The sequence below is a fragment of the Podarcis raffonei genome, chromosome 9 (assembly GCF_027172205.1).
Source record: "Podarcis raffonei isolate rPodRaf1 chromosome 9, rPodRaf1.pri, whole genome shotgun sequence".
NCBI classification, from domain to species: domain Eukaryota; kingdom Metazoa; phylum Chordata; class Lepidosauria; order Squamata; family Lacertidae; genus Podarcis; species Podarcis raffonei.
Window position 1 is genome coordinate 27,324,949 of NC_070610.1, and position 15,119 is coordinate 27,340,067.

At 42.8% G+C, this 15,119-nt stretch overlaps 1 protein-coding gene across 9 annotated transcripts in view; it reads right to left on the bottom strand.

Moving 5' to 3' along the window:
- The window catches only part of FIP1L1 (factor interacting with PAPOLA and CPSF1), a 35,371-nt gene extending 20,752 nt beyond the window's left edge, over positions 1-14,619 (bottom strand). For 2 of the 9 annotated variants that reach the window (XM_053404423.1, XM_053404425.1), the window contains exons 1-10: positions 14,311-14,619; positions 11,941-11,980; positions 11,174-11,234; positions 9,033-9,136; positions 8,292-8,353; positions 7,817-7,924; positions 7,098-7,228; positions 6,739-6,807; positions 3,727-3,836; positions 1,962-2,069 (exon numbers count right to left, since the gene is read on the bottom strand). In XM_053404423.1, coding sequence (XP_053260398.1) covers positions 1,962-2,069; positions 3,727-3,836; positions 6,739-6,807; positions 7,098-7,228; positions 7,817-7,924; positions 8,292-8,353; positions 9,033-9,136; positions 11,174-11,234; positions 11,941-11,980; positions 14,311-14,398 — 881 coding nt within the window. In that variant the 5' untranslated portion in view covers positions 14,399-14,619. The remainder of the gene's footprint in view (positions 1-1,961; positions 2,070-3,726; positions 3,837-6,738; positions 6,808-7,097; positions 7,229-7,816; positions 7,925-8,291; positions 8,354-9,032; positions 9,137-11,173; positions 11,235-11,940; positions 11,981-14,310) is intronic. The other 7 variants (XM_053404424.1, XM_053404422.1, XM_053404430.1 and 4 more) reach the window with 7 other exon arrangements.
- Between the last annotated feature and the right edge of the window lie 500 nt (positions 14,620-15,119).

The window sequence follows — 15,119 nt, forward strand, 5'->3', positions numbered from 1 at the left end:
CTGACATGGGTCCACAATTTCACTCAACTTTACTCAGCATGATCCGTATTCTACCATCCTCTGGCAAGCACAATGACATCCAACCTTCCTTTCAACCTTGGAGTTGGGGAAAAGGTAGGGCAATAAGGTAAAAGACAACAAATTGTGTCCAAAATCAGCAGACAACAATATTTCTACAAGCCAGTGGGAATGTAGTAAAAAGGCCCATGAGCACACTCAGAGTGTATTCCCCTTTACACTGAGCAAATGCACCTCCAGCTAATAAATGAAGTATATATACTCAGCTATTTATGGGATCAGGCTGGAAGCCATCAGAACACATGACCCTGGGTTGGTTGGTTTTTTACTTGTCAGGAGGAAAAACATCCTCATCTCATGGTCCAGTATATCTGAAGGAGCGTCTCCATCCCCATCGTTCTGCCCGGACACTGAAGTCCAGTGCCGAGGGCCTTCTGGCAGTTCCCTCCCTGTGAGAAGCCAAGTTACAGGGAACCAGGCAGAGGGCCTTCCCGGTAGTGGCACCCCCCCCCATGGAACGCCCTCCCACCAGATGTCAAAGAGAAAAACAACTACCAGACTTTTAGAAGACATCTGAAGGCAGCCCTGTTTAGGGAAGCTTTTAATGTTTAATAGATTACTGTATTTTAATATTCTGTTGGAAGCTGCCCAGAGTGGCTGGGGAAACCCAGCCAGATGGGCGGGGTATAAATAAATTATTATAATATTATTTGTTGGTGAGTGGTTTTGTAGAAGACTGTGCATCAACACAGTCGCAACAAGCACAATCCTCCACCTGAACTTCAAGCTCAATTTCTGGACAATTCAAAACTCTTCCCCCATAAGCTCCAGATCAGGCCAAGTGCTACTTGCCTATTTTGTGCTGTGATTGTAGTGAATCCAACAGAGCCCTAGGTATCTCAGAAGTACTGTTTAACTGTGATGACCCCCCCCCCCAGCTTCAAGGGGTCTGGGGCTAAAGGATTGTCCTGGAAATCATGTAAAGTTTCAGAGTTATAGTGGAAGGCCAGTGCCAAGATCCTGCTCCTTGAAGAAGTGATCAAGCCAAGCAAAGTTTGTGGACCCTTGAATGAGGACAAATCAGAAACCACTAAAAATACAGGTTTAAAATCTTATACTTAGGAACTAGGTGGGAAAACAAAGTTAATACAGGGTCTGCAACATGTAGATTAAATAGCCAAACAAATCAAAACACAAAATATCAGTGTCTGAAGACTGACAGAAATGACATATATACTTCATCTAGCTGGAGGCAATGAGCTAGTAATCAACAATCTTTTTGGAGAGAAGTAGGACTGTATATCTACTATTGTGGCAACTGTCACAAAAGCTGTTATTGTTAAAAGTGATGGAAGTTAAGGGTTGGGAGGTTCATCCTGTCTGCAAAGAATTACTTTGTAATTTCACAAACTGATACTTTAAAAGTATGGTGCTACGGTGTGCGATGAAGGGATGCGAGGCCACCAGCTATCTAAAGGTATGAGTCTGCCAAGTATTAGATAGGTATCCTCCTTGCGTTCCACAATGGAAAGACGGGGATACACAGGCACACACAGTTTACAAACTAGTTCATATTCTGTTTGTTAGCAGCATATGAAGACTGCTATTCTGATGTGAAGCTTGCCCTATTTCTATGCTTTCCTGTTACCAAATGATTATTATATTGAGAGAGAAGAACAAAACCTACCTGGTTTTGATAGTATTAATCCCCAGATATCACTGGACTCTAAGATTTAGCACTTTTGCTCTATGTAAGAAGTGTGGCTATTATTACCCACTGCATTTATACTGCGGAATTAAGGGTAGGGGTTTGTGCTGCAAAACCTGGGCATACACTAAAGTCCAGAATGCTATTCTACAGCAGCCTTGCCTAAACACATGCAACCAATGAGTAAAATTAACATTGTAATTCTAAAAGGACTATGTCCCTTTTAACTTCTTACCTTAGTTCCGGCGATTCAGCCCTCCCATATCGGTCCTGCCACTTCCCAACACCTGAACTTGTTTTTCTGGCTGCAGTGCTCGGCTGTGACTGAGAAGAGGCGCTGTTTCTGGTGAGATAAATTTTCTAGGTCTTTCTTTTCCTCAGGCATTACCCCACTTTCAATGAACCCCCAATTGGCCTTTCCACATAGGAGACATAGAGTATGTTGTCCCTTATTAATGGAAGAGAAGAGCAGAAACAAAACCTCAAATCTATCCCTTTTTGACCCCTTTCCTTCTCTGCGTAAGGTGATCTGAGAAGCCCTATGTCCCAGACTTAATTATCCAGGTATTTACTGGGAACTCTGATCCGGCTTTCTATTGATGAGGCACAGCCGGTAATGCTGCTATCAAAAAAGAAAAGAAAAGAACACTAGGTTATTATGTTTAACCCCTGGGTTTGTGTCACTTTCCAGCGATAATAGGGCTAATGATGGGTCAGGCGTATGTTCCTGGCTCGTGCCCAAACGAGGAAGTTATTAAGCAAAGGAAACAGGCAAGTACAGGGTTCATTCATGGAACGCCAAACCATGGTTAGGTTTTAATAATTGAACCAACCCTTGGCCCAGTTTGGATAAAATGATAAGCCAGAGTTTATCACCAATTGGCATGAGCCAAAGCTAGCCTTTGATGCACACAGCTAGTGCAGTCAAGGAAGAAATTGCTAGATTTTATTAATCATAACTGAATTATGTTCATTCATTCTTTGATACATCACTTAACAAAATCCCTAAGCATTACACACAGATTTACAATCATAAAATCACAAGCAAAAGGTCAGTAAAGGTAAAGGTAAAGGTACCCCTGCCCGTACGGGCCAGTCTTGACAGACTCTAGGGTTGTGCGCCCATCTCACTCAAGAGGCCGAGGGCCAGCGCTGTCCGGAGACACTTCCGGGTCACGTGGCCAGTGTGACATCGCTGCTCTGGCGAGCCAGAGCCGCACACGGAAACGCCGTTTACCTTCCCGCTGGCAAGCGGTCCCTATTTATCTACTTGCACCCGGGGGTGCTTTCGAACTGCTAGGTTGGCAGGCGCTGGGACCGAGCAGCGGGAGCGCACCCCGCAGCGGGGATTCGAACCGCAAAAAGTCAGTACATAGTATCAAAACACATAGAGTAGAATAGAGTAAAACATTAAGCAAAATATTAAAATAGAAATACCACCTGTGAATTACTACAGTGCTTTCAGGAACAGATACAGTAAGCCTTGTTCAAAGCCTAAACTGGTTAATCTTAACTACTGTTTGTTGAAACAAAACCGTTTCACAAACTATGGTCTGAATTTGACTCATTTCAAACAAGCTATACTTAACACATTGTGTAGGTGAGCATGCTGCTGATAAGATACAATTAATGGGGAAATGAAACAAAAGCTTCCAGTCTAGTCCTTGTGGAGGAAGGACAAGGGAAGCAGCTTGTTCCTGTCAGTGATTTCATCATGTAGTCCAGCACATTATCTGTACTTACCTAGCACAGGTGCTTTAAACAGAGACTTAAAAAGTCACATTCTTACTATTGATCATGCTAAAATATAATTAAATCCCTTTAACTTTTCCTGGTAAAATTCCACACACTTCAAATACATCTAGGATTGCAAACTAAAATATGAAAAAAGGTTAAGATTTGAGAGAAGGATAGCAAACTTTTCTTTTATTTAGTTTAAGAGAATGGTAACAACTAGAAGGTATTTTCTCTCTATGGCAGTTTGAAAATATCCAACTGACCTGTTTGATGGGATGCCTGTCTTGAATAAGGGAGGGGGAGAAGTAAACTCAGTTTTGGTTGGTGGAAGTGGCATTTCTTTCTCCATGTTTCCAGTTCTTCCCTGCTGCACCTTCAGAATAAAGTTTCTTCATTAGCACTGTCTAATGTATGGGGGGGAAGCATCTTTAAGTCAAGTACTTAAGTCAAGATGCTTAAGTACAGGGCTGAAGAACAAAACTGTTAACGAATTATGGCTGCTCATCTTAGCAGATCTTGTGTAGGAAAATTTTGGCCTGGATTCAAAGACTGTTGCAACTAGTTCCATGTACCCAAAAGAGCCTGTGTCGCCCACACAAACCTGTGATAAACCTTCTTTCAATCTGGGGGAGTTTCAAAAATAGTTTGTGCTACAGCATGAAGATCAGATAAATCACAAGAGAACAAGTGAGAAATAAAAAAAATTCCACTGGACATGTTCGATGAATGAGCATAAAGTAACTCTCTGAATGCCAAAAATGTTTGTATTATTTTGCTGCAGCCTACGTAAGATTTTATGTAAAGCATACTTCTTCAATGTGGGAGAGGGACAGAAACTGAAAATTATAGTATGGTGAACATTTGAAAAGTTTGAACAACCACGTTTCTACCAGAACAAAAGCAAAACAAACTCATATGGTCTCCACCGTGGAAAAGCAGTTCTTCATGGCATCTAGAGCAAAAAGCAAAACACAGTTGCCACAGTAATTGTAGTCTCATTAAATGTGATCATCTCCTTTCAGATAATTATGCCAATCTTCAACATCAGAAAGGAACAAGGCTACAGAACGATTGTGTCTCTATAAATTTAAGAATTCCAAGCCATTGAACAAGGACTGCAATAATCTAGACTAGTCTTCATGCAGACTGTCCTGCACATGAACTGTGTCATTAAAAAAAATGCCTCCCACTTGCTAAGAAAATTCTTCTTCAAGTAAAGTAAACAAAACTTAACATACAAATTAAGCAGAGACAGGAATCAAAACCCTTTCTTTTTACAATAGAGCAGGGTGCTCTTAGCTACTTGCTTGAGGAAACAAATAATTACTGCTATGTATGTGGCAATAATGTCTCCCTCTATTTAGGCAAAAATAATATTGTGGTGTTGTACAGCTAATTATGACTGTATAAATTGCCAAAGAGCAGGCCAGGTAGGATAAACCACATCCATTTTCACAGCTCCGTGCTCAGAAAAGCCACCAACATACCACTCCAATGCCATCAAGTAGTCTAAGAGAGCAGAGCCATCTGGACTGTTAAAACCCTCCAATCTGGGCATCCATAAGATCACTAAAAGGCTAATGTATTCCCAAAGATCTCCCCTTATTTGAAGGCAGCAAAGTACATCTAGCCTTCAAATTCTCACCAGATGTTAATGAAAAGCACCACTGGACCACAGAATTTTAAATCAGGATCATTCAAAGTCTGCTATTGCAGTGCAGCAGTCAGAGTTCTGAGTTTGAATGTGGAAAAGTTCAAATCCAGATTTAAATATTAAGTTTGCAAGGTGGCCTTGAAAGTCACTACCTCTTAGAATTGTTGCTAGGCTTAATGCCACCCTAATATCCTTTAAAGGATACAATAAAAAATAAGAGACAAACAAACTAGGCAAGAGCAAACTTCAAATTATTAGTATTACATCAGCCTTGTCTAGATTAGGCATCAATTAGGTCTTCTGTACCCAGAATTGGATTACTGAACGCTAATAAAGAATGGAAAACTTGGCTGGTGAATCCAATCCAAAACCTCTACTCAAATTTACCTGCAGGCATATAGTATGCACACTGATCAGGCATTCTTATTTACATAGTAAAACTAATTATATTAGACAAATGTGCATAAAAAGGGATTGGTAACTGGTTGCCCTTGGGCTATAACCTCCTTTACCTGGCCCCTACTGGCCCAACCTAAATGAAAGTGTTTTAAAGAAAGGGAATCGTATAGTTCCAACTTTCACTTTAAGAAACAAAGAGCTTTCATGAGCTTACACATTCTATTCAACTGCACTCATGTATGCATTCTGGAAAAGCAAAGCACCCCCATCAATCTTGAAGCCATTTTTTCCAAAAACATATTGGTTCCTTGGCACCAGGAACCTACTCATCGTCTCACACCATGTCGTCTCTTAATATAAAGTTTTTACACTCAGGTGTCCACAAATGCAGTTGCCAATGGAGACCTCCTACCATTTATCCAGCACTTAGCAGGGCTCCTCTCCTCCCCCAAGTTCTCCACACAGCACAGAGATCTCAAGAGGAGAGAAAACTCACACACTCCATGCAGGAAAGAGATAAACACTGCATTGCCTGTGAGTCCTTCTATATGAATGTATGGCAGCGGAAAGGCAAAGTCTCATGTCTAGGTTCTAACTTCAGAAACAGTCAACGTTCTTGCTATTCCTAGTATCTTGTAAGGCTAATAAAACTGTTCCCTCTGGAGCTCTCCATGCACATCAGCGTGAAAGGGTCAGTGACGACAGCTGTCTGTCAACACCAGCCAAAATATGTGATCCTCTATCCTTACTGCCAGCTTTATAGTCATCTATGAGGGAGTAAATTGCTCTGCCCCCAATAATACAGAAGTGGATCATTCCTGATATCAGTGAGAGAGAGAAGGGGGGGGGGGAGGCACAAAAGAAGCCATCCATTCAATTGGTTCTGATCATTCTCCAGCATGTTTTCTCACTTGAATACTGCACAGAAAATAAAAACACATTAAACATTGACACTTCCATAAACTAGAAACTCATCTGACTAAAGGGATGCAGCATACAAGGAATTAAAGAACTGCCATAGCAATCATTAGTACATTAGGCCATCAAGTCACAGGCTTGCAGCAGCAAAGGTAAATTACAGGGTTCTACATGCAGCACATCTGGAGTATACATCAAAACACTTGGGGAAAACAGCTACGCCCACTTGTGCTTTGATTCAGACCTTGGAAATGGTATGGCAAACAGTGATTAGAGTGACTAAGGAAAGTTTACCAACATTCACCTTAAAAAGATTGTATGTGCCATCTGGAATCTCTGCCCCTGGCGTTACTTCCATAGCAATGTCTTCGGCCTAAGTTAAATAACACATTGCCCATTAAAACACCACATTATGGACTGATGGGCTACAATACAACTAACAACAGGTTACAAGCTAGTTGTAGCTTGGTGGTTCCACACTATCAACACAAAGGCCAACAAAGAAATGGAGCAAAACGTCTGGGTGACAGGAAGAGGAAGGAAGGTAGGTATGTACTTTGAACCACACAAAGACTTCTAACACTCACTGCGGATACAGTGCTATTCCAACTTCAGAAGGGAAAGCATTTCCATAATTTGGTAATCAGAGAGTCTATTCATTACCGTAATTTTATTTGTCGTTGAGGTAACAGGTAAAATTTCAAGTCCCATTCGTATTCTCTTTTGTTTTTCACAGTATGCTTTCCAGGTGTCTTCATTAAACCCATAATTGAAATAATCTGAGAGATCAGCACCTGAAGAGGGATAAAACACAAACAGTCTAAAAGTTACAACTCAACTGGCAGAGAGGAAGGGAAATAACCCAGTCCTCCACTAAGCTGTTGGTTTTTAAATGAAACATAGCCGAAAACCATTCTAAAAGGGGGTGTTTTCTACTCCCCCCTGAAGCATGTATTAGCTACCAGCAGTGACAATTAATTAACTGCAGTACAAGGGAGAGGGCACTTGACCAAATGGTACATAATCTAGCAAAGTACAACTGCAGCAAAGCAGAAAACTCCAAGCAGATGCTCAAGAGACACCTATGCAGTTAAGAGGACTGCTCTGTTGATACGATGATTTAAACGATGCACAGGCATATTCTTGTACATGAAAATTCATTTATTTAAGTAAGGGTTTATTCCACATTGATTTAAGAAATTAACAACACAACTTCTTATCCATAAATTGTGTTCATTGGGTTCTGAGCAATAGTGATCACCCTACTTTCTAGTTGACTAATGGCTTAAGTTCTAATTTGCTACATGGAAAACCCACATTTTTATACAATCTCACTGACAAGCTTCTACAGTGATAAAAATTCAAACAGCAAAATTTGTTACCTGGCTTTCTCCAAGGTTTATCCTCAAAGGAATCCAAATCAACTTCTAATAGTGGAACACCATTAATACTTCCTGGTGCATCCAGATCAACTCCTTTCACTTTTGCACCTACAAAGAAGTGTCAAAATATTATAATAAGAACCATCACACTATTAACAATTCTACATCCAGAATTAAAGCATATCTGTGTTTATAAGCCTGACAAATAATTGAAAACAATGAAATAACTACAGATACATGGGGAAGAAAGACTTTCAGTAGGTACCCTGGGAACATCTCTCAGGAGAGCCTACCTAATATTGTTGAGAAAAATATTCTTGCAATGATATAATTCATAACTTTACAGCTGTATATAAATGCATTCATTTTCAATGTTTTTCTAATTTCTTGCTGTACAATAATGATTGGGATAGTTGGTACAGAATGCTGATTTTTTCTTCTATTTTTTCTTTTTGACAGCACAGAAGACGCTTACCAGAAGATCCGTAAGATCGTCCTCCTGTCTTGATATTGAGATTCACTGGGGCTGCTCCATACCTAAAAATTAATGTTTGTATTATTAAGTGGAAAAATGAAGGTTGACAGCTGCCAACTTTAGCACCCATTATTTGCACATGAAACAAAGCCTAATATTTTGTAAGCACATTATCCAAGGCACAAAAAACCCCTAACCTAAGAATTTGAGGAACATGCTGGCACCATATTCCCATTTTGAATCATGTGTTTCAAAGCATCTGCAGCATAAGTGCAGACTTTCAATATTATGAAAAAACAAGATGTTGCATTATAAACCTATATTATCTAGAATCAGTTGGATTGTGTTACTTTTTAATTAGTCAACCTGGCAAAGTACCGAAAGGGAAAAAACTTTTTTATTTTGAGCTTTGTATGTTACTTATAAAAAGCCCATGTGTGATTAGTCCATCAAAAATGAAACTGGCCTGATCAAACACATGACGAGATGGTTGAAAAACAAAAAGTGTTACAACTTACACATGTTTCCTTGCTACAGTTTGACAAGGGAAGTGAATATTCACTTGCCTACCTTAGATCAGATCCATTGTGTCATGGAAGTCAGATGCTGAGCCCACCAGCAACCAACCAACCAACCAACCAAACCAACCAACCAGTGATATGGGTTTTCTGATAATTTTCCAATGCAAACCAGAGTAATCTGCATAGGATAATCTGCCCCACATCACTGCAGACAGCTTACCCATATTGTGGGGCTCCTGTTTTAATATCTCCTATTGTGACCTGAACATCATCTTCATCGTCATCACTATCACTATCACTGTCATCCTCGGCCTCTGTTGCTTTCTACAAGAAGAAAGATCACAGTTACAAATCACATTCAATGTAAGTAAGTGACCGACAATGGCAGACTAACATTTAATAGAGTACTTTCACTACAATTATTTCAAAATAAAAAATAATGTTACTGCTTTTTTCATATCTGGGTAATATTTATATCATTTAACACTTCCAAAAAATAAAAAACTAAGCAGAAAACTGAGTGTTGAGGATAAACACTGACATCTCAAGAGAAAAAGAGGAGGAAATCTGGCTCATTTCACAACCACAGAACCTTTTTATATGTACTACTATGGTGCACCACTGAAGTCAATACAGGCTCTGCCACTGACTTACCGTATTTTTTGCCCTATAGAACACACTTTTTCCCCTCCAAAAATGAAGGGGAAATGTGTGTGCATCCTATGGGGCGAATGCAGGCTCCTTGGCTTCAGCGATAGCAACGCGAAGCCTCCGAAGCCTGCGCTCCGGAGGCTTCGCATTGCTTTCGCTGAAGCCAGGAAAGTCTGTTCTTTGAGGCTGGCGGTGGGGGAAAGCAGTGCCAGCCTCAAAGCTGGCGGGGGCAGCGGGAAGGCACACGATGCCTTAGCGCTGCTCCTCGACCCGGCTTTGAGGTTGGCGGTGGGGGAAAGCAGCGCTTCCCCCCACCGCCAGCCCCACAGGCTCGGGGGGCAGCAGGAAGGCGTGCGACGTCTTCGCGCTGCTCCCGGACCTGGTTTGGAGGCTGGCGGTGGGGGAAAGCAGCACTTCCCCCCACCGCCAGCCCCACAAGCTGGGTTGAAAAGCCCGCAGGAGCCGCGCAGCCTTTAAAGAGCGTGCCGCTCTTGGGGGGCTTTTCCCCAAGGAGGGAGAAGGGACTGACTGGCCACATCAGTCCCTTCTCCCTCCTGTGGGCTTTTGCGGGAGATGGGGGAATTCCCCCACCTCCTGCAAAAGCACGCAGAAGCAGCGCACCCTTTAAAGAGTGCGCCACTCTTGGGGGCTTTTCACCGAGGAGGGAGAAGGGACTGACTGGCCGTTTCAGTCCCTTCTCCCTCCTGGTTGAAAAGCCCGCAGGAGTCGTGAGCGGCTCCTGTAGGCTTTTGCGGGAGGTGGGGGAATTCCACCACCTCCCGCAAAAGCAGGAAGGTCTTGGAGTAGCGCACAGGCTGTGGGGGGGGGGTCATATTTTTTTCCTTGATTTCCCTCCCTGAAAACTAGGTGCGCCCTATGGGCCGGTGCACCCTATAGGGCAAAAAATACGGTACAATGGATGTGGACACAAGCATCCTCACTATTAATGTTTTCTAACTAGAGCTGCATGAGAAATAACACGATAATAAAAAGAAGTCTGAAATACTTGTGCGTACATCCATAGTATCCATTGAAAATACTGGCGGGCATCAACCAAAAATGCTATCAAATGCATTAGAAAGCTAAGCAGCCACTCCTCCACAAAGTTGGACAAATTATTCGCTGATACTGCTCCAAACTTCAATGCAACGGAAAAAAGCAGATATTGGGACAAGGGATAAAATACTAATTATCTACCCAGCTGGTCTCTCCTAAAACTACCATTCTTCACAACAAACAGCCATTGGGGTTGTGTTATGTGCATGTAGTATGAAGACGATCTGTATCAGGTAGTTTGTTTTGTTGTTTTTCCAGTAACAAGGCAAGTATTTCAGCATTAGTTAAATGCAATCACATGACTTGGTGAAACAAACAAACTCCTACTGAACTAAATTGTTTTTGCAATCATGTTAAATCTATTCATAACGTTGTACCAGTTTTTGACTGATGTTCAACACCATTGTGGAGAAGGGGGGGAAAAAGGGAAGAGGACAGTGAAGCTGACTTATTGGATGGGCTTTCAAAGATGAGCCTAATTCCAGAAGCCGCACTATCAAGCTTTGGATTTTTCAAATCATTTAGCACCTGGGTTGACTTAACTGAATGTTGTGATAATAACATCTTGCAAAAAAACACATTGACTTGAGTTCATTAGTCACCACAAGCAGTTTGTTCAGAATCCAAGTACATCAAATAACTGGTTTCAATCACCGTTTTCACGACACCGTTTTCAGCAGCGGCTTCTTCTTCATTTCCAGTCGGAGGTTGAGCACTTAAAAATAATCATAATAAAAAACATTAACCAAGTTATGAGGTGTTAAGATGTATAAGAAAATCAGTTCCACTTAAAATGGGTTATGTACTTGTTGTTATAGCATGGATGGATGAAATAGCGTTCCATAAAAATCTGTATGTTTATTTATTACTGCATTAATATCCCATCCTTCCTCAAGGATAGTGTACATGGTCCTCCTGCTTCTGCATAATATTCTCACAGCCCTGCGAGATGGGTTAGGCTGAGAAAAAAGGTAAAGGACCCCTGGACGGTTAAGTCCAGTCAAAGGCGGCTATGGGGTTGCAGCACTCATCTCACAGACAGCTTTCCGGGTCATGTGGCCAGCATGACTAAACCGCTTCTGGTGCAACGGAACACCGTAATCCAGAGCATACGAAACACCATTTACCTTCCCACCACAGTGGTACGGTACCTATTTATCTACTTGCACTGGGGTGCTTTTGAACTGCTAGGTTGGCAGGAGCTGGGTAAGAGCAACAGGAGCTCACCCCGTTGCAGGGATTCAAACCACCGACCTTCCAACTGGCAAGTCCAAGAGGCTCAGTGGTTTAGACCACAGCGCCACCAGCGTGACGTATTGTATCGTATAGTAGCTCTTCAACAAATAATAATAAATCCATGTATTATCAACACATTACACAGTCAATGCTACAACGACACACACAAATAAAAGAATACCTACTTGCCAGGTGTTTCCTCAGGTTTCTCATCTTCATTTTCATCTACAAAAAGCAACAAGAAGAAAAAATACTACCTCAAAATTATCTCTGACTGCAATAGTACAAACAAGAATCCCTCACAAATTTCCAGTTTTCATTTTATACAAAATGCACAGATTCCATTTCTAAATATTCCAGCTGCATTTCTCAAACCATGTATATCTGCAGTCAGGATTGTCTCCCTTTTTACTAGTCCTTCTACACGTGAATTCATAATGGGTCAAAGTTTTTAAGTTTTATAAGGCTCCAATTCTAAATTGTACCAAATAGTTTCCATGGTTATAAGTTTTAACCGAGTATATTGGTGTTTAGATTTCAAATCCCATAATAATTACATAAAACACTAAAGATGTTCCCCAATATTCCAAACTGGATTACTCATATATATTCAAAGATAAACCTTGTGTGTACAGAGATTAGTGAAATTTTTGCTTAACTGGAGAAAGTCTTTTATTACTACAATGGAGACAGAATGTTATCCCATTATAACTTACTTCCCATTACTTCAAATGTTTTACTATCATGAAAAAAATTACTTTTCTGAAATCAAGTACAGTAAACCTATCTCACTTCTTAGTGTATCTTAGCTTTACTGTCTTCTTTCTTACCTAGCATCTTCTGCACTTTTAAAAAATACGTGACAGGCACAATGTCAACAGGCAAATCTTCTCACATTGTTTGATTTTCAGGGAAAATTTTATTGGTTAAATCTGCGTGTTATGAAGCTGTGAAAGTTACAGCACACCTATCACTTGTGTTGCAATTATAACGCAAAACCACTTCTATGGGCAGAATACAAAACAGAGCATTCATGTCAAGATGTTCAACAAAATTTCAAAGAATCCAACTTCTGGTGGTGATTCAAATCTTGCCATGGCAGTTCTAAACATAGCTGTTAGAAGGTTATCACCCCCAAAGCCTTAAGAGTCGCTTTGATGTCTATATATATATATATATATATATATATATATATATATATATCCAATCTCTGCTGAAGTGCATACAGCAATTCCCTGTAAGAGGTGACATAACTTGGGGTTTCATGCAGTAGCACGGGCAATTTGTGTAGCACCTGGACAGTAAGTTCCAGTGGACAATTCCCCCTGCCCCACCAATAACCTGTTTATTTGCTTTTGGTATGGTATTGATTCTGCACCAACAGATGTGAGCTGTGTTTTCTTTGTACTTTTTCTTTAGTGAATTGTAACCTGCTTCCTGCCTTTTCCTTGCAAGCTGTAACCTTGTCCCTTAAACACACAGGGACACACACCTCCAGTAAAGCAGCAGTATAGAGGGAGGGGTGTTCTTGTTTTATTATGTATCTTGTGTTTTTATCTTGTATATTTCTGTTGTGAACTGCCCCTAGATCTATGGAATAAGGGTGGCATACAAATTTAACGAATCAGCATCAGCATCATGGCATACCATTTGTGCCATAACTCTCTACTTTCCTCTTACTACCTTTGTACTGTTTGGAAACAAATTCAATAAAAGTGTGTTTCTGAACACCTTGTGCTTTCCCATGTCTCTCAGGCAGGAAGGCAAAGGACCAAAACAGGTTGGTGCATTGCTGCTGGCAGCCTTCCAACTCCCCCAGTATTTCTGATTTACCTTACCACTAATAACAACAAAACGTTCAAAAATCGCTACTGGTCCAAAGACCTCGGCCAACTCCTGAGAGAAAGGAAGTGCCTCGATATGGTGGTGGGCGAGTTAAAACGTATTAAAAAGCTGGTGGGCGGAGTATTAAAAACACAAAACCCAGGGCTATGCAGTCAGGGAGGAGTCTCCCACCAAAGCACGAGGCTTCGAATCAGACCGTGACTTACCGTATTTCCTTTTTCACAAAGACCCAAATCGATTCACAAGGCACCCCAACTACATCCAGGGAGCCCCTCTCGGCTGCTTAAAATACCCCCATATGCATGCGCATGTTCAGCGGGGCTTAACTCTTCCCCGGTGAATGTACGATGGGGCCCGGTGTGCCTATTCGCTTTCCAACCCATGGGGCTCCAAATCCACAGCGGGGCCTACCGAGCCTCCCTTAAGGAGACGGGCAAACGGCATAAAGGCGGCCAGGGGAAGGCGCCGCGCTGCAAAGGGCAACCCGCCTCCTTCCCAGAGGCCTCCCTGTCCTTTGGGAGCCCGAAAAGCCGGCCGCGGAAAGAGCAGGCCCCGGCCGCGGCCTGGCAACGGGCAGGGCCTAGCGTTTCCCGCCGGCCGAAACCCGAGGAGGGGCGGCCCGGCAAGCAGCATAATGGCGGCGTGGGGAGGTGGAGAGCAGCTTGAAGAAAGGAAAGAGGTGGTGGTGGGGTTTGAGAGAAGCTTCGTACCGCCATAGAGCCACTCCTCCTCCTCATCCCCGGCGCCGGCACCGCTCAGGTCCGCCGCCAGCCTCTCCACTTCGCCGCCGGCCGACATGGCTGCTGCTGATTCTGCACGAGGAAGGCCCGGTTGCGCTTCGCTGAGGCGAGTCCCGCAGTGCGCCCCCGCCCCCTCCAACCTGGACCGCTTTTGATTCTTGACGGCGGCAATAGGAAGGACAACAACAATGGCTGCCACTGCCTCTCTCTCTCTCCCCCGCCTCCGGAGAAGGCGAGCGGCGGCGGAAAGCGCGACGGCGCCTCGGCCTGCACTTCCCCTCCGCCGCCGCTGCGCGACTGACACGCTGGGGAAGGGGCAGGCCTGGGCCCCGTCGCCGGGCGCCGCTTTCCTGCTGAAAGCCTTTCTCTGCCAACCCTAAGCGTGCTTACTCTGAAGTAAGCCCTGCTGTGCTCAGCTGGGCTTACTTGCCCAGGACAAGAGTGCACTGGGAAACTGAGGAAATCCCCCCCCCCAAAAAAAGGATGTGGGGTTGTCCCTGAGCAGCAACACCTGCACGCGAGCACTTCTTTATCCGCCCCGCTGAGGGTGGCTGTGACACGCAGCAGTGTTGAAACCACAATTACAAAGTAGTTACAAAGTCAGTGCTGTAGTCAGATGCGGGCAGCCCAGAGGATTTAATGCACTCGTTTCAGCACACACAAACGCACGTGAGATGCATTCTCAATCCACTCAAACGGCTCACCTGTTTCTCAAAGGTGTGTGTATCTACTTGCAAGGTACCCCCGTGGAAGGGACTTAAAATAAACCAGATGCTTAA